At 40.1% G+C, this 24,674-nt stretch overlaps 1 protein-coding gene across 1 annotated transcript; it reads right to left on the reverse strand.

The window, feature by feature from the left end:
- Positions 1 to 13,778: 13,778 nt before the first annotated feature.
- PRR32 (proline rich 32) lies at positions 13,779 to 15,033 on the reverse strand. Its single transcript, XM_016197066.2, has 2 exons — positions 14,900 to 15,033; positions 13,779 to 14,664 (listed from the first exon to the last, which is right to left on the reverse strand). The coding sequence occupies exons 1-2, from the start codon at positions 15,031 to 15,033 to the stop codon at positions 13,779 to 13,781; spliced, it is 1,020 nt and encodes a 339-aa protein (XP_016052552.2).
- Positions 15,034 to 24,674: the final 9,641 nt, after the last annotated feature.

Below are 24,674 nucleotides of genomic sequence, written 5' to 3' on the forward strand. Positions count from 1 at the left end.
CTTACTCTAATTAAGATTTTCTTTAGAATGTTCCCTAAATTCACAGAGTAGGACAAGAGGCGTAGTCTTCTGAATCCAGTTTGTTTATACACTATGTGGTTGCCTCAACTCAAGTATAGGTTGATTTACTACTTCGCAGATTCAGGTATGATTTATTTATTTTATTTATTCATTTTAATTTATTTATTTTCCAATCACCATTGACCTACAATATTATATTAGTTTCCGATGTGCAACATAGTGATTAGACTTTTATATACCTTACAAAGTGATCATCAGATGTGACTTTTTAAAAAATATATCTATATTGATTTCAGAGAGAGAAAGGGAGAGAAAGAGATCAGTGATGAAAGTCATTGATCAGTTGCCTCCTGAGCACCCCGACTGGAAATCAAACCCGCAACCCGGGCCTGTGCCCTGACTGGGAATCGAACCACAATCTCCCGGATCCTAGGTCGATGCTCAGCTGCTGAGTTATGCCTGGCTGGGCTCAGATGTGACTTTTTAAAATCTGCACCTTCCCCCAACATAAAAACATTTTAAAATCCAAAACTTCATGATGTAAATGTTAGCCTTACTTCTAGACACAGCATTGTCATTGCTTTCTACGTAATAATACCACTGGATTGTAAACATTTTGAAGGCAATTGTTTTGTCGTCTACTGTTTTATCTTCTTTAGCATTTAGTTTGATAGTGGTTAGGTGACAGTGTCTGCATCGGTACCCATAGAATCCCTTACTGTTTCTCTTTTTGAAAGTAACCCAAGGTGACAGAGCCTTGGCATGTGGGTTAGGAGGCCTGAGGAATCTGGGTGAACATATTACTGGAATACCAAATAAGATATTTGGACTAGTTCATTTCTAAGTGCCTAATATGTTATATGTGTGCCTATTTCCTGCTCAAATAAAACCTTATCAATTACTATTTTGCTTTCAATGTATACCGTTTCCTCTCTCCTATAATGTTCAGGAATGTATGTAGCTTAAGGAAATAATTATATAAAAATGGTTTTTGTTTCCCCTCTAGATGGTATTAATCATTATCCTGAGTGAAAATTTAAATGTGATCTATTTAAAGGGAAAATGCCATATTCATAGTATGCATTGATTACTAAAAGTCTTTGAACAAAATATTTCATTACATGCTTCTGGGGGAAATAGAATAGCTTATTGTGCAATTGAATGCATTCCTAGCTAGTTAAATGGCCAGATACTCATAATACTGATTAATTGAGGAAGGTCTCTAATGGAATGCCTCGGGACTCTGCATTGAACTAGTTCCACATTTCCTGCTATCAAGGATTGCCATGGAAATATTTAAAAACTCCACACCATAACCTGACATGAGGATGAAAGACTATGTTACTACCTTGAAGTAAACCTTCTTAAAATAGCATAGACTGTTAGAAAGGGCTTAAATCAACAAAGGGGAATTTAATGAGAGAGATGTTAGGCAGCCCCTGTATCTAATTTTGAAAAATAAAATACATAAAGTAGAACAAAGAAAAATTGATCTTTCTATCATCTTGAAATTAAGTAAGAGCCAGGTATTTCTGTTTGCAATGAACTCAACAAAAGTCAAGACTGTGTTAGTAACCAAACTAGTAAAGGATGGGTGAATGCTCTGCCTAGACACTAGATATGCTTGATCCTGGATCCATAGAGTCTCCCTGGGTTTTAGTATATAGTCACAATTTAAAGGAAGATGGTCTTGTGTTTTCAGTGTCCTATTTCAGAGGGGAAATCATTGAGGTTTTCAAAAACTTTGCCCTTAATGTTTATAGGGGTACAAAGAACAGTGGTGGTGTATCTAACTTCAGAAATATATGTATTTGATGTTACATTGCAACTAAAAAAAATTGAATACTTTCCACTTAGTGGTGGAGTAATATCTAGGCACAGGGAGCAGCCTCTAGTGCAAGGCTGTACAGTATATTTACTGTAGATTGTACACGGAGACTCGGAAGAGAGTTGAGGCCATCTCACGACTTTACTCTGCACACACAGAGATATCACTCATGCCTGCTTCTAAATAGTCAAGTAAGCAGGACTGTTCCTCTATCTATGCCTTTGCATTTGCCCTGAAGTTAAAATCCTAACTCTGAATAGCCACAGGTCTCTGCATAGCCTGGACCTGTTCATCTTTCCTATTTCATTTTGTGCCACTCTCCCTCTTTTCACAACACTTTTGTCCCAGCAATCTTCAAACGCATCCATGAATACCACCAGATTCCTCTGATGTGCCTAAAACAGATTAAAAATGCCTGTAATATGTAACAAGTGAGTGTAGAAAATGCAACTCAAGGAGCATTGGTGTAGCTTTGTTTTGGAAAGATTAAGAAATTTTATAAATATGATATTTAATATTATTTATGCAGTTATTTCCCATAGTTGTAATCCTCACCTTTTACCATAGCTTCCTCAAAGCCAAAACTTCTAAATTAACCAAATTTTACTTTAATCATATCATCTTTCTATTGAAAACATAAGAAATCATGGATAATATTTTTCATGCGGGTCAGTTACAAGACAAAATATTAAATTTTGGTGTACTGTTATTAGTGAGCCTGATAGACCAGACTAAAATGTCTATTTTCATTATAAATAAAACTATCCAAAATCCCTGGTGTTTGAGGTCTGAATAGACTGGAAAAGACTGTGGAGAGAAAAGAAATTGAATATACAGAATTGTAGCATGGTTTTGATTAAAGTGAGCATTTTCTGAGCTTTGTAGTTAATGAATTTTGCGTATGGAAATTACACTTGCTCTTAATCTGCTTTCAGAAGACTGATGCAAATATTAAAAAGTAATGAACTAACAAGATTGTTTGTTAATGCCACGTAGAAGTGCTAATTATACATCATTTCCTGCCTACAGCTAAACCCAAGAGACATCGTCTAAGAAATTGTTAAATAAGTTTCTTCACTAGAAATGTGAATACAACTGAGTGGCATGGTGAATTTCCATTTAAGGACCTCAGTGCTTTCTCACCCTTAAAAATATAGTGCAAATAAATACAGAAAAAAATATGTAGCATATTAAATGTATTCAGTAAGCAAAATTATTGTCCTCATGGAAAGTGACTTAATGTATTTCCACCTGATATTTAACATATGCTTTAAAGGACAGGCTTCATAATGAACTATATTTAGTCTATATTTGGGGGCTCATTATACTGAATGGTTGTGAATTTCATAGTTATATTTCTACATTATTCCCATTGAAAATATACTTTATGCAGGTGCAAGAGAGAAGCTACATGGAATTTTTCCTTTGCAAAAATACCATTTGAGCAACTCTTCTTTGTCAATTTTCTTTTTAATTTACTTTTTCATATGAATCCATTTTCCACGTCTAATGGTGGCTTTTTTGCAGGTAATTTGCAGTTGAGAGCCTGCCGGTCTTTTGTCATTTGCTGGGCATTTTGAATGAGGATTATTTTTAAAATTCTATCAACATTAAAATTGTGGATTATTTAAAATAGAATCATGCTTTGTACAATGATCCATTCTTACCAAATATGAAAGGGAACCCTAATACACTGCTGGTGGGAATGCAGACTGGTGCAGCCACTGTGGAAAAGAGTATGAGTTTTCTCAAAAAATTAAAGATGGAGCTGTCATTTAACCCAGTGATGGCACTTCTGGGAATATATCCTAAGAATCCCGAAACACCAGTAAGAAAGAATATATGCACCCCTTGTATTCATAGCATCATTATTTACAATAGCTAAGATCTGGAAACAGCCCAAGGTACCCATCAGTAGATGAGTGGATAAAAAAAACTTTGTCATTCTTTTTTTTCTTTTTTCCTTTTTCTCTTCTGGTTGGATGTTTTTTGTTTTTCCATGTTCCAAATTGCTGGTTTGATTCTCAGCGTCTCCTACTGTTGATTCCCTGTAAATTATTCTTCAGTTCAGTTTGTGTAGCCTTCATTTCTGACTGGTTCTTTTTTCTGTAATTGATGATCTCTCTAGTTTCTTTAAAAGTCTTAGTAATATCCTTGAGCATCCTTATAATCATTATTCTGAACTCTGTATCTAGTAGCTTGCTTGGCCTCATTTCATTTAGTTCCTTTTCTGGAGAAAGTGATGAAAAGCAAAGACCTACAACCAAGATTGGTCTACCCAGCAAAGCTATCATGTAGAACTGAAGGTCAGATAAAGAGCTTCACAGGTAAGAAAAAGCTAAAGGAGTTCATCACCACCAGACAAGCACTACAGGAAATGTTGAAGGGTCTTCTTTAAGAAGAAGCTAATGAACAAAAGAATCTGATGAACTAAATAGATCCAGAGACATTGATGCAGGCAACAGACAATCACATTTCAGAGGAAAAAGGGAAGGGAGGTAGAAGGTGGGAAGAGATTAACCAAAGAATTTATATGCATATAAGGATAACCCATGGACACAGTCAATAATGGGGTGAAGGCCTGGGGCGGGGATAGAAGCGAGGTGGAGGGGGTCAATTGGGAGGGAAAATGGGACACCTGTAATGCTTTCAACAATAAAGATAAATTTTTAAAGAGACAAAAAAAAAAGCTTTGGTACATTTACACCACAGAATACTATGTGGCTGTAAAAAAGAAGGATCTCTTTCTTACCCTTTTTAACAGCATGGATGGACCTGGAGGGTATTATGCTAAGTGAAATAAGCCAGTCAGAGAAAGACAAATATCACATGATCTTGCTTATATGTGGAATATAACAAACCAGATAAGCTTATGAACAAAATAGGTCCGGAGGCACAGATGCATGGAACAAACTGACAGATCTCAATGGTGAGAGGGGGTGACAGGGAGACGGGATGGGGAGAGATTAAGCAAAGAGCATATACGCATATATACGTAGCCCATGGACACAGACAAGAGTGTGGGGAAGGCCTGGGGTAGAGGTGGGGCTGGGTGGAGTGGGGCAAAGGAGAGGGAAAAGGGGGACATCTGTAATACTCTCAACAATAAAAAATAAAGAAAAAGTCTGTATGAAAGGGATCGGACTCATTGGTTATTAACCTGAGCCACAACTAGTATCTGGTGCTTCTGTAGACAGATTAGAAAAGGTGCCAAATCTGGTTGGACAAATTTTAAAACATTGCCTAGCAAGCAGAGTACGTATAGTAGGTCCTCACTTAGCATCATTGATAAGTTCTGCAATGTTAAGTGAAATGACTGACGTATAAAGAAATCAATTTTACCATAGGCTAATTAATATAAACGAGTTAAGTTCCTATGACATATCATCCATGTTATAACAAAATGACGCTGAATGAAATGATGTTATTCAAGGACTTGATCCACAAACTGAATTTCAATCCCCACTTGTACTGCTTCGACTAGACACCCTCATTCAGGGTACACACGGCACAGCCATATTCTTGGTGGGCCTGCTATTAACAGTCATTTTAAAGTGTGAGTATCATAATGAGTTATACAAAACAATTTATGCTCTGTACTCTGAAGTCTTGGTTAGGTTACACACAGTTTTAAAAAGCTTAAGTCATCCACGCGTGTCTTAACCTCCTATTTTTAAATTGCTCACATTCAACAAGAAGCACTGTAGAAGGGGAAGGCACTTAGCCAAACATTGTGATAATCCCAGCACCTTTGTTCCTGCCTAGGTCAGAAACATGATTCACCTATATGCCTCTGACATCCTGCTGGCTACATGTGCTGGAAAAGTGCGCTGGAATTAAAATTAGGATCATTGTAGTTCAATGGGAAATCAAGAACATTGAAGTTAAAAAGCATGGATGTATGAAAGGATGGCTAAAATGAACTTAGACCTGCCCCATGCTGCTCTAGCTGGCCTGCCTGGATTTGACCCCTTGGACTGTCTAAACCTGTGGTATAGGGCAGATCCCATTTTTTGCTCAGCCTCCTGATTCCTAGCTCCTCTGGGTGAGCAGTTCTAATTCTTTGACAGTCATTGTCTTGTGAAAACAAATGATCAGCCAAATATTTAGTCTTGTGTAATACCACTAAAGTAGGGCCTCATTTCACCAAGAATTAAGAAACAAAATTTTGCAAATGCTTAGTGCTCCTGGGTTTGTCTTACTTTAACTCCTTGACATAAACCTCTGTAACTACTCCCATCACACTTGATTTTTTTTTAACTTTAATTCTCTGGGTACTCATTTATTTAAAGTTATAGTTACAAAATATCCATAGCATTCTGTTTTCTATTTATTATATAATTGTTTTATTGAAGTGCAGAGCTGAAAGAGACCTTACGAATCAATACAATCCCCATTTTATCACAACTCTTAATTTTCATGATGAAAGTAAAACTGTTTATTATAAAATTCAAAAACATAAACAATTAAAAAGAAGAAAATTGGATCATGTCACATACTTTTTAAAAAATTTTTATTGAATTTATTGGGGGTGATGCTGTTTAATAAAATTATATAGGTTTCAAGTGTACACTTCTACAATATATTGTCTGTGTATGGTATTGTGTGTTCACCACCCAAAATCAAGTCTTCTTTCAACACCATTTATCCTCCTTTACCCTCTTGTACCTCCCCTCACACCCCCTTCCTTCTGGTAATCACAATACTGTTGTCTGTGTCTATGAGTTGTTTTTTTTGTTTTTTTTCTGCTTGATGCCCTTACCTTTTCACTCAGCTCCCCAACCCTCATGCCCTCTGACAGCTGTCAGTCTGTTTTCTCTTATCTATGAGTCTGTTTCTATGTTGTTTGTCAGTTTATTTTATTAGATTCCATATATAAGGGAAATCATATGATACTTGTCTTTCTCTGCCTGGCTTATTTCACTTAGCATAATACTCTCCAAGTCCATCCATGCTGTCTCAAAGGGTAAGATTTCTTTCTATTTTATGGCTGACTAGTATTTCATTGTGTGAATGTACCACAGCTTTTTTTATCTACTCATCTACAATTGCATAAGAAAAAATACCTAGGAATAAATTTAATCAAGGATGTAAAAGACCCATATGCAGAAAATTATAAGACACTGGAGAAGAAAAGTTGAAGAAGATGCAAATAACTAGAACCATATACCGTGTTCATGGACAGGAAGAATTAACATCATTAAAATGTCCACACTACCCAGAGCAACCTCTAGATTCAATGCAATTCCTATCAAGATACCAATGGTGTATTTCACAGAACTAGAACAAATATTTGAAAAATTTTTATGGACCACAAAAGACACTGAATCGCCACAGCAATCTTGAGAAAGAAGAATAAAGTTGGGGGGAATCATGCTACCTGATATCAGACTATACTACAAAGCCATAGTAATCAAAACAGCATGGTATTGGCATATAAAACAGACATAGATCAATGTCACGTACTTGTAAAAATTTTTTTATTTACTTAAAATGCATGTTAAAGTTTAGCTTTAAAATTATAACTCTGTTATTGTTCTTATGGTGGCATTTTGAAACATTTCCTTTACTTCTTATTTTTGGCAGTTATAATGCTGAAATAAGCCTAAATATAGCTAAAGATTTACCCATATCCATGGTTATTTCCTTAGGCTAAACTTCAACAAGTGAGATTCTTGAATCAAAGCACATTACAATTTTAAGGAATTTTTAAAATCTTGCAACATACTCCCAAGAAATGTTTTGCCATTTATACTCTCACAAGTAGTGTATGGGAGCACCCATATGCACAAACTGTCTCCGACAATGGATATGATTATGTAAAAGGAACATTGCCAATTTGACAGATGAGAAATTATATTTCTTATTTTAACTTACACTTACAAACTAATTATTTTGTGTTTATTAGCCATTTTATTTTTTCTCTTGTAAATTACCTGTTAATGTCATTTATCCATTTTTTATGAGGATATGCACTTTTTCTAATGGCTCACAAATTTCTTATTTATTAATAACATTTAAACTTTTTCTAGATATGTTCCAAATTTTCCCAAGATTTTTATTTCCCTTTGAACTCTGTTTATGATAATTTTGACACAAAGATTATTTTAATATTTTAGTATGTTCTTTTATGATTTATGAATTTATTGTTGTAAGAAGAAAGGTAAGATTGCATAAATATTCAGCTATTTCACTTATATTTTCCTCTAGTATTCATGTAGATTTTCCTTTTGTTCTTTACATTTATATCTTCAGTACATTTGAAACACACTTTGAAATATAGTGTCACAAGAGGATTTTAACTGTCACATTTGTTCTTGGTCACATCACTAAATCTCTCAAGTCTCAGTTTCCCCATCTGTAAATTGAGGGCCTATCAGACCAATAGAAGAGGTAGAAATTCTAAATACAGACCCAGGAGCATATGAGAACTCAGTCTACTGTAAAGGGTATATATCTTCTATCACTGAAGGAAAACTAATCTTCTCTTAGTAATCAGTCATTTCTACAGGTGTTTGCTTGGTTTTTATTTTCAGTAGTACCCACTGTCCAACTTTCTTGTAGTCTATGTTCAATAAATAGACATTGAATAACTTTAATCTTCAATCCCATGGACTCCACGTCTTATACTTTGTTATATTTGATTTTGTTTTGGTTAGATGAGCCTAAGACCCAAAATTGAAGGACATCTTACTGGTTTTCCAATCAAAGGTTGATTGCTCCTGATAATATCAAGTTGAATAGAGAGGGTGACATTTAGACATTGGAATTGACATTTTTCTTATATAACTTCACTTCATAGTAAATGTCTGTGGGATAAATAAGCATTTGCTCTGTTTTGAAGTGGTACATGGATTCATTTGACTGGCAAGGTTAAAGTGTTAACTAATCATAAACTTCAACAATGGGGGATGCATACAGATTGCAATTGGTTTGTGAAAACACCTAGCACTGAAACAATAAAGTGTATATAAATTCTGAAAGGATGCTTTTTAAAAGTCATCTCATTCTGTTAAATTTGGGATTTTCCATGATTTTACTGATAATTCTTATAAGACTCTCTCATAAGTTTTTAAACTATAAATCATTATTTACATTTGACTATTTTTCACCAGATGTGACTGATTACTAAAACACAGTTTTCTAAAAAAATTGTTCTATTTATGGATAATCAAGTTTGTAGTTAAGGCATTAAACACTGTCTTCAATACATTTATTGTAAAGTATATTATATACTAATAGTATTGTGCATCAATGGGGATTAACACAATGTATAGGATTTTATACCTAAAAGGTATAAATATGCCCTCCGAGGCAAATAATACATTACTTGTTTTCTGGATGAAGTGTGATTAATAAAGCCAGTAGCTCCTCCTTGGAAAATTATGGTTTCGTGGGAGAAGCAAAAAGGCAAAATTAGAAAATGATAAGCATACTTCACTAGGGGGAAGGAAGATTAGAGTTTAAATAAAAAAAAAAAGAAAACCAGTTCAGGATCTGGTCTCTTGGAGAGCTTGAAGAGAAAATGCTCTTGTGAGCTTAATTCATTGCATACCCACTTCACTGATAAAGTTACCTTTGATGATGGCATGTCTGTTTGTCAAAGCTGCTGGGGGGAATGATGAAACCCAACTCAGAAAAGGCTTCCAGTTTCACAGGGGGAATATGAGATTGGCTGCTATCTAAGGACAGCTGATATTTATAGGAAAGTATGAAGCAGCCGAGATAGATTGAGTTTTAGGAAGAGCGGATTGTGTTTCTCTGATCACCCCATCCCTACCCTTTCAAATGTGCGGCTCCTACACAAAGCCCTCTCTGTCATGAAACACTTAATCCATGACTCTTCTTTTCAAACTGCCCCTTCTGTCTCCTCTGGATTACATTCTCCCACCTCCAGAGTTGTTCATTCTTCCACAGCACTCCCAATTTCCTGTTGTAAAGCACTCCTCCCTCCTACACTGCCAGTCGCCCTGACCCTCTCTGTGTTTACTCCTGTCTTTCTCTTTCCCACCTGCACAAACACCATCCATCAAGCCTTGTACTCCCTGTGTTGCTCTGCCCCTGAGTCAAAGCTTTTACAATCAGGGTGTTGTTCAGAGTCAGTTATAAATGTATATTTTCAAACGAATTATGTGATTAAACGCCACTAGAGGGACAAAGTCCTTTATGGTATAATTGATGGGTTTGTGTGCTTCATATTATTTTATTCCACTTGGGGAAAGATATTTTCAGAGTTGAGGAAAATGCAGTCATTTTACCTCCATAAAGTAATGTAGGGTACTGGTCCATTCTCAGAAAAGAATGGAGGAGTCCCTTCATGAAAATAAGTCTTACAGGTAGTTTCTTCGAGAAATTGAGCTATTCAGAAAGCCTTTCTGAGTGGCAGTAAAGTCCCCAAACGTGGGCTAGAAAGCATATATATTTAATCAGTCTTTAGCAAGAGTAGCACCTCCTCAAGCACTTAAGAAAAAGACTGCAGGATAAAGCACAATTTCTTTGACTTCTCAAATTTAGACTTGATTTGATAAATGCTATACATTCCCATTATTATAAAGGAAAAAATGAATATTACCACAGAGAAATAGATGGGTTCTTTTATTTAATTTAGTCTCATCACTTGCTCTTTCTGTGGGACTATCATTCAATCCAGCTCATTAGAAAGAAGACGTACAAGGATTTGTGATAGCTATGGAATTAACCTATGGCATGACTTAGTGTTTTTTTGTCTTCCTACAATTCCTTTTATCCCTGCCTTTGACCCATTGATCTTGAAATAGAGTCTTTTTATATAGTTCTATATTTAAGTCCTTTAAAAATCAACATCACTTACCAACACTTGATAATCAGAAACCATTGTTACAGTACAATGTAATAGTTATGGAAGGAGAGCTTTCTCCCTCCTTATATATATGCTACCGAGTTGTTTAGTGACAGTCACAAAATAAACGCCTTGTTCCACGGTAGATGAAGACAGCGCTGTGATCTCCAGCACAGACTCCAGTGGAAAGAAATGATTAGGTCCTCTTTAGGGCTTTTGTTATAATAATCCTCAGAAGAAGGAGTATAATTTTCATGTCATTTCTTATTTATGAAAGGCTCTAAACTTTCAAAATCTCATCACTTTCAACCTTAACCTTTTCCGTCTTCTGGAGTTTGATTGGCTGCATGTGCACCTCTTCCACGGGGCTACAGAAGTGGGACAAGTAGAAAATACAGATGGCTAGTGAGTCACACTTTGGGACATGAACAAGGTCAAAGTTGTACAGTTTATTGTTACCTTATAGAGAATATATAGGACATGAAAATTCCTATGCTATAGTCTTGTGACAAAGAACTATAAATAATAAGCAGTATAACAGGAATATTCCTGTGAAATGATTAAAACTTAGAATGGGAAATACTTAACCCACCCCCACTCCCATGCAAAGAAAGGGCTCTTCGTCAACGTTTCTCTTTCCCTTTCCCGTTTAGGAGCTATTTCAGCCCCAGAAAAGAAAGGGAAAACATACATGTTCAGGAGTGTTGAACACATTGTGTTATAAACACTTTCCAAAATGAACAGGATGTTGTGGGTTGGGGATTAATATTGACCCATCTTGCACCAGAATAATTTTAAAAGACCAATTTTAAGGCAAATTGTCTGTTTGAAAAGGGATGTTTTGCTGTCATCGAGGACCTGTGATAGCAAAATAATATAGTATTTCTATACAGAAGCCATGAATAAAAGAAATTACATTTCCCTTGCAGTTAACAATAGGATCCCAGGCTTATTGGGTCCTTGCATTTACCGATACCCGTTCTATGGGGACACGGCTGTATATAAACTAAAGAAAATATACTTATTCTGCACCACAGAGGCATAAATAAAACCTCAATGCCTCAATTTGCTAACAGTTATTCTGTTGCTTACTATAGGCGTTCAGTGTCTAGAAGTGACATAGAAAATAAAGCACATACAGGGTGTTAGGAAAGAGAGCAGAGGGTTGAACAAGAGCAGCCTGTGTTGGTGGCACTGTCTGGTTACAGTGAATTTGTCACGCGTCGCTGTAATTGAGTAAAGTCTTTCTGAGCATTTCTCTGAGCACTTCCTTCGAGAAAGGAAAAAGTATCCTTGCTCGGCTGCCACTTACCCCACCTTTTGGCAACTCTCCAGAGGCGCAGCACTGCCATTGACCCAACAACTTGATTCCTTGTCAAAATATTTAACATCTGGCTCAAAAGACATTCTTGATGACTCTAAGCATGCTCAACTCCTCTGTTCATTAAGGCTGAAAATTCAATAAGTGTTTGGTACGCTGGGACTGAGCTACCTCCTAGTGAACAGCTGTCAGATGATTTGCTGAATCCTTCTGTTCACCCACCACAGTGAATTGTTGGAAGTGCGCCAGCTTCGGGAGGTACACAGCCTGGGGAGTTTTAGCAAGTTCCTCCTAAGCCTTGCACCACCACCACCTATAAATTTAAAACAACCTATTAGGAAACAAATGGAGACAAAGAAACTGCCCGGATCCCAGTGTCCTTTCTACCAGGGCAGCAAAGAACCCCTTGCTGGTGCTGAAAGCACATTAACGCTTTTGCTTGTAGGCCACGTGCCTTTTGGATCTTCAGGTTTCACCAGCCTTCCCTCGACTCCTTCCACCACCTCCATCATTAGCCCTGGGCATGCAAAATGCTCATTTGAAGAATTGTCCTCTAAAGATGTTTCTAATCTAGTGGCTGTTCAGACACAGGGGCACTGTGTTTTAGAGCAACCGTGTGAATGAAATTATACGGTGGTCGGAAGGGCCATTCTCCCGCCTCGCACGCTCTACCCACATTTTTGTCACTTGAATTTGCAAAAGCTCCCACCTGGGCATTTGGATAATCTCCCAGAACCATCGCTGTGATGGGGCGCTGAAACCCACTGCGAAGGGTACAAGTTGCAGCACTGGAGGGAAAAACTCCACACGAGTAAAATATTTTCATTTGCATTTATAAGTCTGAGCATATACTAGCCCTTTGTTCAGAGAAGGGGTGAAGGGATCAGCTCTGTTCTACCTAGTCCCTGGACTATATATAGATATATTTTTAATTCTCACCGAGGATATTTTTTCCATCTATTTCTAGGGAGAGTGGGAGGGAGGGAAGGGGGGGGAGAGAAACATTTACCAAAGCGAGAGACACCACCCTGACTGGGCAACCTGCAACCGAGGCATGTGCCCTTGACCCAGGAATCAGGAATCTAACTTGAGACCCTTTGGTCCCCAGGCTGGCACTCTAACCACTGAACTGACCAGGGCAATTCCTGGACCTCTTAAGCCAGCCTTATATATACCATGTACTTAATAATCATAAATTTCGAGAAGCAAGAGCTAGTTCATGCTTCAAACCATGGCCTCTCCCATCTGTCCCACGTCTTTTCTTTGGTGACCTTTTGGCCTGCTTGTCCCTCTCACTGTTAAGTGTTGGCCCTGTCTTGCTCACCTCAGTCCCATCCAGCTACTTTTCTGTCGGTGCATTTTTTTCTATTTTCTACCTTTATGGATCTTATCTTAATTCAGCCATCCTGTTCTGAGCAAACCCCATAGCCTTAAGTAGGTAGGAATTCCGCACCCCAGACTTGGCCAAGTCTAGAAAGATCCCAACGGAGCCCCTACACAGTCACACAGCTGTAAGCCAGCCATGGGGATCCAAGTAAGCTCCTTAGAAAACTTTGGTACATTACTGATTTAATTTCCTTAAAGTAGAAAACAGAATCCAATCTTTAGGCTCCCAAAGTGGTGTTTCTAAAAAATGATTCACAATACTTGCAATTTTAGGATCTTTATTGACTGTCCACGTATGTAATGCACATTAGTGCTAAACAGAGGAAGAAGGCAGGGGGTGTGAGATATAAAAACCAGTTAATAGCTTTCCTCTTTCCCCTCCGCTTTTTCATTTGCCTTTTCTGTCATAATCTCTTCTCTCTGTTTGAGGATGCAGGAGGTGGCATGTCGCTAGAAGGGAAATTGGGGAAATAGGAAGGCAGCGGGGGCCGGTACATGGCGGGGGGAGCGAAAGGCATGGGAATGTTGAGGAATGGGTGGGTCCTCGGGGGCCCGGGGGGCATGAAGCACGGGGGCCCGCTGGCGAGCCAACCTAAACGAGCGACACCGGGGGGCACGGTGATGGGCCTGGGCCAGTTATCCACGGGGTGCCACGGGCCTCCGGGCGGGAAAGACACCTGAGCCAGCCCGTCGTTGCCAGGCAGCCTCATGTTCCCGGGGGACAGCTCCATCATCACCCCTGATCTAATAGCGGGGACAGGTGGGGCGCCTCTTAATTCTGGGCCCCCGAGTGGAAAGAACCCTTGACCCCGTGGCAAAGCCCCGTGGAACTTGGCGTTACTGCCACCTCTGTCCCCGCCCTCGCTGCTCACCCCTGCGCCCTGTATCATCCGCGAGGGGGGGCCGCCGGGGAATTTGGGGGACACATTCGTAGAATCGTGTCCCCTCTGCCTCCAGCCTGCCAGCCCCTCTGGGCTATTGGCTTCTGCCGTTGCGGGGGACTCTTTCGCAGCAGCAGGTTGTGGCCCGTGGGGGAGCTTGAGGGCTCGCGGGCCGTCGACAGGCACGCAGGAGACGCTTCTGTCCCTGTCCCAGGGGCCCTTCAGCGGCTCTCTTCCCAGGTCGGGCGGCACGTAGAAGGGGCGCCGCAAGGGCAGCCGCGGTTTGCCCCAGGTCGCCGCGCGGTCCCGCGTGGCCCCGGAGCACTGCCCGGGCGCGGGGGGCCGCGCTGTCCTTGTCGCGTCTTCATCCACAGCTGTGGGTACCCGTGAAAGGGCCTTCCCTCCGAGGCTTGCAAAAACAGAAAGAAACGAGTTAATGAACACGCAGCCGCAGCCGCTGGGAAACGCCTCGACGTAAGCGATGGATGGATCGCGCTGGGGGCCACGGGGGGGGGGGGACACCCTGTCTCCTCCTATGTGGAGCCGGGACACACTCCGTCAAGCCATTTGCCCTTTATCAGGGGACCCCTTTGGCACCAGGCTATGGGGTGACCCTTCATGCCTGCCCTGTGGGCCCCCCCCACCTCCTCAGGCAGCAAGGGAGACTAGGAGAAGACCCAGATGGCGTCCCTAAGGGCCACCGTGTGCAGGGACGCTCTTTCCATCCCAGCAGGACCAATGACCCCCTCAAGCCAGCATTCAGGTCCCGGCAGGGCATGTTCGGGAAAGTCTTGCGAGGGGAACACTTCTTTGCCTGCAGGGAAGTCGAAGTTACGTCGAACACCCTGTTTGTTGCGCCTTATGAAGCCTCATTCAAAGCTTACACGGAATTTTGGTAAAATGTTGTTTCAATTCGATCCACATACACCCTAGAGTATGAATGTCCTCGGGTTTAAACCCCACTGTCCAGATTAAGGCCTTACAACTTCTGTTTCGAAATGACGTTTCCAAATCGCCACCCATCAAACCAGTAGCCTTAGGACCCGAGCTCCTACCCTTGTGGCATTCGGGATCTTCTCCGGCATCCCTTCAACCCTCCTGTCCCTGTCCCACTGCCCCCGCAGAGCAATTCGGTTGTCCTCAGCCCTGTACTTACACGTTGCCACCACAAGCCATGGAGCGACTCGATCAGGGAGGCCCGCGGTGGACGGGGACCCGCCGCAGGCCAGCGGTGCGGAGCCACACGGCCTGCCTCCGCCTTCCAGCAGCCTGGCAACTCCAGTGAGGCCGGGGACCAACTGCTTTGTTCTAGGCTTGGCGTTCTCTGCCGGAGGTGACCGGTTGCTAGGTAACAGGGAGAGAAATGACTGGGGGGGTGGGGGGGATAAATCTGTGACACTCCTTTGAGGCTAAATGTCGCATTCTTTTTTGTACAGTAGTAGGTAGGTGGTAAGGACAACCAGTCCCTTAACCAGGTTGCAGGCCAGCTGGAAAGACAAATCGTTTCAAGCTTTTAGAAGAACCATGGAGGCATGGTCCTTTATTAAGAGTTATTTCCAGCCCGGCTGGCGTGGCTCAGCGGTTGAGCGTCGACCTAGGATGCAGGTGATCGGGGTTCGATTCCCGGTCAGGGCACAGGCCCGGGGTTGTGGGCTCGATCCCCAGCAGGGGGCGTGCAGGAGACAGCCGATCAATGACTCATCATGGATGTTTCTCTCTCTCTCTCTCCCCCTGTCCTTTTGTCTCTCTGAAATCAATAAAGACATATAAAAAAAAAAAAGTTACTTCCGGAGTTTCCCTTAGGCAAGGAAGTTGTTATGTTTCTTCCTCGAGTTTGGAAATACAAACATTGAGCACACTTCCATGGCTAATCTCATTTAAACTTCCACTTTGGGGACGCCTATTATTATGTGTGGGGAACAGAGATTTCGGGGCTTAAGTTACTTTTTTTATTTTTTAAATATATCTTTATTGATTTCAGAGAGAGGAAGGGAGAGGGAGAGAAGAGATAGAAACGTCAATGATGAGAGTCATTGATCAGTTGCCTACTGCACGCCCCCTGCTGGGGATCGAGCCCGCAACCCGGGCCTGTGCCCTGACCGGGAATCGAACCCCGATCGCCTGGATCCTAGGCCGATGCTCAACCGCTGAGCCACGCCCGGCCGGGCTGGCTTTTCATTTTTAGCCACTTCATTTGCAGTTATTTCCTTCCTCATATCTTCTAGTGTATCACCTGACTGTACTATTTATACATGTATAAGTATAAGAAATATACATATTTCCTGTAGTAGAGTTCTGGATATTTCTCTGCAAGCGGGAGGAGGGTACAAAAGGCACAACAGGTACCAAAGTTTACAAATATTAGCTCATATTTTGCCTTGCAACTGTTTTGCACGTTCTGTTTCTCCAGCCTATATTCCAGCCCCCTCTCCCACTTAAGCAAAAACACTTTCCAGGCTTTTAGTTTCTGCCATCAATCTACAGATTCATGGTTCTAAAATGACAAAGGCCATCCCTTCATCTAAGGTTACTAACCTTGCTCTAGGATAAAGTCATAAACTTAGCCCACTGCCTTAAATTTACCTAACATCTGTGCTGTATAGACTACACCTTAAAGAACTTAAAATATCTTTTTTTAAAAAAATATATCTTTACTGATTTCAGAGACAAGAAGGGAGGGAGAGAGGGAGAGAAACATCAGTGATGAGTCATGGATCGGCTGCCTCCTGCAGGCCCCCGACTGGGCATCGAGCCCACAACCCGGGCCTGTGCCCTGACCGGGAATCGAACCCCGATCGCCTGGATCCTAGGTCGATGCTCAACCGCTGAGCCACGCCCAGCTGGGCAGAACTTAAAATATCTTAAGTAAAGTTGTACCCATTGAGGAATACTTGAAGATGCTCCGATGATATAGTTAAAGGTAAAACTCGAGTCATCTGGAAACCAACCTTTGACAAAAAGCTGGTAAGCTGCCTCAATTATTCACTGAGCCCTAAAAAGGAAGCAATAAATTGCAGGCCTGTTTGTTTGTTTGTTTTTGTTTGTTTGAGTGACTGCTTTCGGGAGGGAAAAATGGGTAATGGAAGCTGAGGATTTGCCAAAAAAAAAATAAATAAATAAAAAAATAGCTCAGTTGTGAAAGCAGCTTCGCTATAAATGCCTTTCATTACCCGTAGCCTCTTGTTTCATGGCACAGCTCCAGATATTACTCACATATTTCTCAATAGGTTTCAAGGACTTTATTGAAATGCTAAGTGAGGACCATAAAAGGATATGTTTACTTTTCCGCTACAATTATGAGGTCATGAAAAATACTGTTGTACAGCTAAAATCACTCCCCCCCCCCCCAAAGAAGTTTTGCAGATGTGTAAATGCAGGCAAAGTAGCACTTAAAATCCATCCTTTCAAGAAGATTTGACTCTGGGCGGTGGGCAATATACTGGTGATGTCTCATAGGATTATGCACTTGAAACCTATATAATCTTACTGACCCTTGTCACCCCAGTAAATTTAATTTTATAAAAAGCTACATACTGAAATGAATACAGCTAGGTGATAAAAACAATGCATCTTTTCTCTTTGGTTTAGAAAAAGAATCCAGGAGATAGAGACATAAAATGGGGTTCTGTTTCCATCAGACTAGTAAGGAGGTGAGGAGGAGATTGTCAGGCTGATCTCTGAGGACACGGTTGTCAAAAATTAACTCACTTTCCAAATGCAGTGTGGCTATGCCCGTGGAAATCTCTGCAAGTTAAGGATGTCTAAAAAGTACTTCTAGAAGATAGACCAGGTATTTTTAGGAGCCTGTTGCTATTTAATTCAGTGCCTTAAAAAGCATGAGTGTAATGAAAGCATGATATTGTCCCAGAATGGGCCAGACAGCACTATTCGGTTACGCGACTATAAGCAGTAGTCCTGTCCTCTCTGCCACCAGCTGCCCTGCAAACTCTATGTGGTAAGTGATGAAGACAAATAGGTGACAGTGTGGTTATCTCACCACCAGTACTGGCAGAAGCCAATGACAATACATGCCTCACGGTTGGACCTATTTGCATGAAGTTCATGAGACTATTATTGCTTCTCTCAGGTTCTTTGTTCCAGAGTTTTAAAAAATGTATTTGTTATAAATCAAGTAATTCATGGCAATTACTCCAAAACAGGTTATTTTTCCTGGTATGAATCAGAAGTTTCTTCAATAAATATCACTCTAATTTTTCTTGATCTCCTGAGAGTCAGGGCTGGAAATTAAGTAGCCGTAGGACAAGTCAGGTGAGAAAGAAGGAAAAGAAAACAGAGGTTTTGTTCTTACCACCTTCTCTGTACCAGACATGTAGTGTCATATTTTGTGTCATTTAATATTCACAGGAAACCTTTAAAGCAGCTACTATTATTATAACTATTTTATACATGACAATAGAGTTGGAGAAGTTGTTTTTTTGCCAAGGTCCCACAGCTAGTCAATGGTGACAATATTCAGACACAGCCAATCTGACATCAGAGCCCAGATTTCTTCCATTTAACCACATGGCTTCATGACTATAGTTCTACCTGAATCACATATGTGGCTCAGATCAACACATGTGTGACATGTGTGCCAGATTCAGGTTCAGTTTATTTAATGCATAGACTCACTGGGAGTCATCTTAGGATCGCTCTGCAGTGAAGAAATCATCTACGTTGCAATGCATCCCAGGGGACGCAGCAAGTGACTTCAGATCAGGCATTTGGTGATATCCCAGCAATGCTGTGAGCACTGAAAATCTTGTCATGGAGCCACTGGGGTTGGTGACAGAGAAAATAAAGGAGCCATTGAGCAGCACTGAGGAACCATTACTAATGAATGAATTTTAATATGTGCCCAGTATTACCAATAGTAAGATTAAATTCATGGTGAGCTCTTGAGCTGCAGATATAGGGTTCCCCACATTTCTGTGGCACTGAGATGGGACTGAGCCTATAATCATGGTTAGGTCATCCAGCTGCCAGTATTGGTGCAGATGAGACCACACAGAGTTCAGTGTGTGTGTGTGTGTGTGTACACATGGTGGGTGAAATGAGGTGGAGGGTTGAGTTGTCCAAGGGAGCTATTAATGGTAACTCTGTAGAATACCTTTCTTAATTAGAGAAATATATTAATTGAAAAATAATATAAAACTAATGTATTTATGTTCATATTGGTATATACTATAAATTAAGATATAAACATAGACTAACAAGTAAAATGAAGAGAGTTAATGAAAAGTTAGTGTACAGTAGCCCATTAGACCGTAAGTTTATAATGAGGTCATATATATGTGTGTGTGTGTATATATATATATATATATACACACACACATATATAATGTCAGAAGGAATTAAAGGTGTACTTAATTCCTTGAATACTTGATTTGAAACCCAAAAACTATTATGGATTTGCTTCTTCTTGGTTATAATTAAGACACTGTAAATTCATGCTGCAAACATTTTATCAAACTTTGATAAAAACGAATCGTAGGTGCCAAGTTAAGAGCTTTGGTTCTGGAATCAGAGGAACACAAATCTGGGCTCACGTCTCAGCTTTACTACTTACTGGCTTTGTGACTTCGGGCAGGTTCCTTGACTCCTCTGAACTTCACTCGCCTCGTTTGTAACGTGAGATTCTAGAGAGAGTTATGTTAAACCATGTGTGAAAAGTGACTGTTCCATACTAGCTGATTAAAATATAATCCCTTTCCTTACACAGATTAGACTCAGCTTTCTTATATGTAAATGGGGGTGACGATCCTTCTCTTAACTATTTCAGGTCTGCTGAGAAAATGTAATACGTTAGTTGCCTGAAAGATCTCTGCAACCTGTAAATCGCTTTACATATGTTAGGCTAATATAACTCCGGGTGATATTTCAAGGGCAAGATGACTTTTGCACACATTTAAATAACACTGTGTAGGTGGCCACCTATTTCACCTACATGTAAGGCCCTTTTCATTTCCTGAATCATTAAGATGAAGAAGATTAACCACAGTATTTAAAAAACCCCATGGTGTAAAATGCTTTAAACTTTTCAACTGGGGCTACATAAATCTCACCTTTTGTTGTATTTAATGCCTTCGCTGTGTCAGAATAAAGAGTCTGCATTTTTGTATTTGGCTTTATATTTAATTGGGCTTCAGGATCTTGTGTTTGCACAGCAGGAACCACCGAAAACCCCTGTGATGATTAGAATGGAAAGCCGGAATAAAGGGAGGTGGCTTAGTTCCCAGATAGTGAAGATTCGATTGATTCTCTGAACAATTTGTTACTTTAGAGAGAAAAAAATTTTTTTTCTACTCTAGCCATCCCACCCCAGGCCCGCAGACACCCCCTCTCAAGTGATCAAATAAACAGCTTGCTGGAGAAAGTGTAACACTTTTATAGGCTGACTATAATTCAGCGCGCAGGAGAATCTGCTGATGAGGCTCCGAATTAAAATAATAATAAGGCCCATCCAGGGAGACCATCCTTAATTCTTGTGTGAATAATGCTGTATGCCTATGTTGCTGACGTAAGTGTTTGTTCAAAGGGCCCGGATAACCGCGAGTGCTGTGGAGTCATCTATTTATTTGCCTCGGTTTTTGAAGGATTTCAGATCCCCCACTTCTAGTTTTTAGAATAGTACACTGATATGTGGGTCCATTTAGGGGAGAGTTAATCAGAAGAAAAGAGCGGCCTGCGGAGGGCCAGGAACTGGGAAAGCACCTCTTAGAAGCGAGTAGAAGGTAATGGAGACATCTCAGTCAGGTGGCCAAGTCTCAACAGCCCTCTGGTAATATCTGAGCCAAAGCGATGGAGCCTTTCAGAGGCCCTGGCTCACTCCGCATGTGGTCAGACCAGAGCAAGAAGTGGCCTGCGCTGCTGTACTGCTTCAGGTCACGCGTGCACTTATTTATGTCTGTGCTTCCCAAATTTTACCGAGCAACACATTTACCCGAGGATCTTATTAAAATAGCAGATTCCTGAGCACCACCTCCAAGCTTCTGATTTAGTTGATCTGTCCTGGGGGCCCAATTATCTGCAGTTTCAATACTTCTTGATTCTGAAAGGGGTAGTTTTGGGATCACAAGAGAGAAATGCTGACTAGATGATCTTATGGTCTCGAAGCTTAGCCTTCTGGAGATGAGCCCATCCTTCTAGTGGGCACTCTTATTTTCTGGATCTAACCCAATAACTAGATACGGGAGCACTAGAACACAAAGCCCTTTGACCAAACCTGATGCCTCCAGTTCCTTTTTGTTTCATAAACCTCCAGATGTTATGGTTACTTTTGAGTCGTGGGTTTGGTGGTTGTTCATATAGAGGAGCAATTTTGAAAATGTGATGCTGGGAAAGCCGAGGCCTTTTAGAGAGACTACAGTGTCAAAATATTTTCATTATTAGATGAAGATATTACTTGCTTTTTTCACTCTCATCTCTCATGAGTGTACAATGGAGTTTTCCAGAGCCTAAATGATATGTGATATCATCACTTTGATAATTAATGGAATATGTGCTTGCATATTCTTGTATTTTAAGTTTTTCTCAGTTTTAATTTCTAATATGGTAAATATTGGTAGATATAACCTACTCAAAAAACTCTTTGGAATCCTGATAATTTTTATTTTTTTAATTTTTTTTTATTGATTTCAGAGAGAGGAAGGGAGAGGGAGAGAGAGAGAGAAACATCAATGATGAGAGTCATTGATTGGCTGCTTCCTGTGCGCCCCCTACTGGGGATCAAACCCAAAACCCAAGCATGTGCCTGACCAGGAATAGAACTGTGACCTCCTGGTTCATAGGTTGACATTCAGCAACTGAGCCACTCCGGCTGGGCCTGATTATTTTTAAAAGTGTAAAGTGGTCCTAGACCAAAAAGTTTTAAAACTTACGTTCCATTTAACCACAGTTTTAAATGTGTATCAGTTAATGTAAATTGTTGAAATTGCTCCCAAATCTCAAGGTAATCTCAAACCTGGTTAAAATATTAAGATTCCTTTTTTTTTTTTTTTTTTTTTGCCTTCTCTTATAAATTCTTAAGATGGAAATGAGTAGTGCAAGAAAAGTAAAAAATTATTGACTTTTTGAATGTCTCCCGTATTATTGATATTCTGTAAGCTACTGTCAATGAGATAAAAATATCTTCTGACTTAAGGAGCTTACATATATTTAGGGAAAATAAAAATCAATCCTGTGAAATCAATGTCTAATTGTGGAGTGTTTACAATTATTTTTCGCAGAACTTAATCAGAAGTAAAGATGGTCAGCGATCTAATAACAGAGGGTTTCTTGAATGGGGTAGAACTGGCTCTACTTTGAAGGATGACCAAGATTTGAATAGGAAAAAAAAGTGCTCTCTAATTAAGCCTGTTCCTAAAAATGACTACAGATGGAATCCCAGCAGAGTTTTATTCTCATCTTTGTATCTTTCTATATTATTTGATTTTTTAAACAAACAACATCAGTTTACTAAACAATAATATGATTTTAAGACAAAAAAAACTAATCTCAGAGATTTGAAGTAATATGCAGACGCGTCAGGCCTAACATGAGCTGCAACACTTACTGCAGGGTCTTAAATATTAAGACAGAATTGTTTTTCCAACGGAATTAACTCAGATCATTGTCATAGACCTTCTTCTTCTTCTTTTTTTTTACCTTTATCCTTTGGCTGGAGCCATATAAAAACACCTGTTACCAAAACCGGGTTTCCAAATCAGATTTTCCCTTTGTTTTTACTCTGTGTAGTCACCTCGTTTTCATACCCCTCTGGGTATTTTTGTTTGGCTGTTGTTTTTTTGTTTTTTTGTTTTTTGATTCTGTTTTATGTATTTTTAACTGGCAGATTATTTTGGACCCAAGGTCATGTGCTGAGGCTCAAGTGCTGTCTAGGGAGCCTCAGCTAACATTACACGTGGAGTGGCCAGTTGCTGGATTGCTGCGCCCAGAGCTCTGTTCGGCTCCTGGGAGCTTTCCAGCTGCTGCGGAGAGGGAGGCAGTGCCCTTCTCTGCTCAGTGCTGGCAGTGGCTGGCCATTCCCTTTAAGTTCTCCTCTGGGTGACCCTTTGCATTATGCCAGCAGGAAGCAAAAGCAGAGGTCCCTGTTTTTGATAAATGCATCGGACTGTAGTCTTACACTGGAGAAACAATTACCTTTATTACTGTATTTGGTTCCTTTTGGCTCTGTCCTGAGGGCCCCCTGCTACCCAGTTGAAAGAATACCATTTCTAGGTGTTTACTGTGTGTCACATTGCACAACTGTTTGCTTTCCATAAGATTAAAGTGACAGCAGCAGCTTTGATTTTCCGCCCTCTGCACCCTGTATTTGCAAGAGGTTTTTCAACGTGGGTTTACTGGACTTGAGGAAGCAGCAGGGGGAAGAAGTTTTAATTATGCAAATGTGAAACTTATCAAAAAGGGGGGGGTGCATACCAGATAGATGTGATGAAAGCTCAGAGTGCTTTTCAATATTTACTGCTTGTCACCAAATTAAATTTCAGATTATATTTAGTAAGAGGATTACAACATTTAAACAAATAATAACTTTGCACAGCAAAACCTAATTATATTTGTTGAGTCTTGTGCCTTGGATCGCTCACAGGAAAGAGATTTGGAATCGCCAATATAAAGTTCTCAGTATTCATTATATCGCACATCCTATTATTAGTTGCTAACAGAAGCTTCCCTTTAGATTCCACTCCCTTCTAAACCTAAACTAAGATGTGATACATCTGCGAAGTTATTTTTTCCTATGACAGGTGAATTCAGTTGGTGTTACTCAACTTTTTTTCATAAAAAAATAATTGCACTAAGTACAAAATTAACTTAAAGATTTGGGGGGACTGTAATGTGGTTTCAATATGAATTCATTTCTTGGCAATTACCTGACAACATAGTGCAATATACCACCAATATAGTCAGGAAGTTGCAATAAAATGAAAACTGATGATATAGATCCTTTAAAACTTAAAGATACAAGGGGAACTTATTAAGTCAATGTATCATCCTATGTCATCCTGTGAGCTTAATATGTGCATTAATATAACCAAAACAGCCTGGCTGGCATGGCTTGGTGGTTGAACACTGACCTATGATCTAGGGGCTCGGGTTCGATTCCCGGTCAGGGCACAGGCCCGGGTTGCAGGTTCGATCCCCAGCAGGGGGCGTGCAGGAGGCAGCTGATCAATGATGACTCTCATCATTCATGCTTCTATCTCTCTCTCCCTCTCCCTTCCTCTATCTCAAATTAATAAAGACATATTTATATATATATAGGCAAGACATATTCCATATATCTGTCAAATATTTAACAGATACAATTCTTAGGTTAAGTACCTTACCACTGGTTGATTTGTTGTTAGGTGCAAAGGCATTTTATGCACATGTTTAATCTAAATTTGAGAACCCAGAAGCAGTGATGTGAAAAAAAAC

Source organism: Miniopterus natalensis, chromosome X (genome assembly GCF_054644295.1).
Source record: "Miniopterus natalensis isolate mMinNat1 chromosome X, mMinNat1.hap1, whole genome shotgun sequence".
NCBI lineage: Eukaryota > Metazoa > Chordata > Mammalia > Chiroptera > Miniopteridae > Miniopterus > Miniopterus natalensis.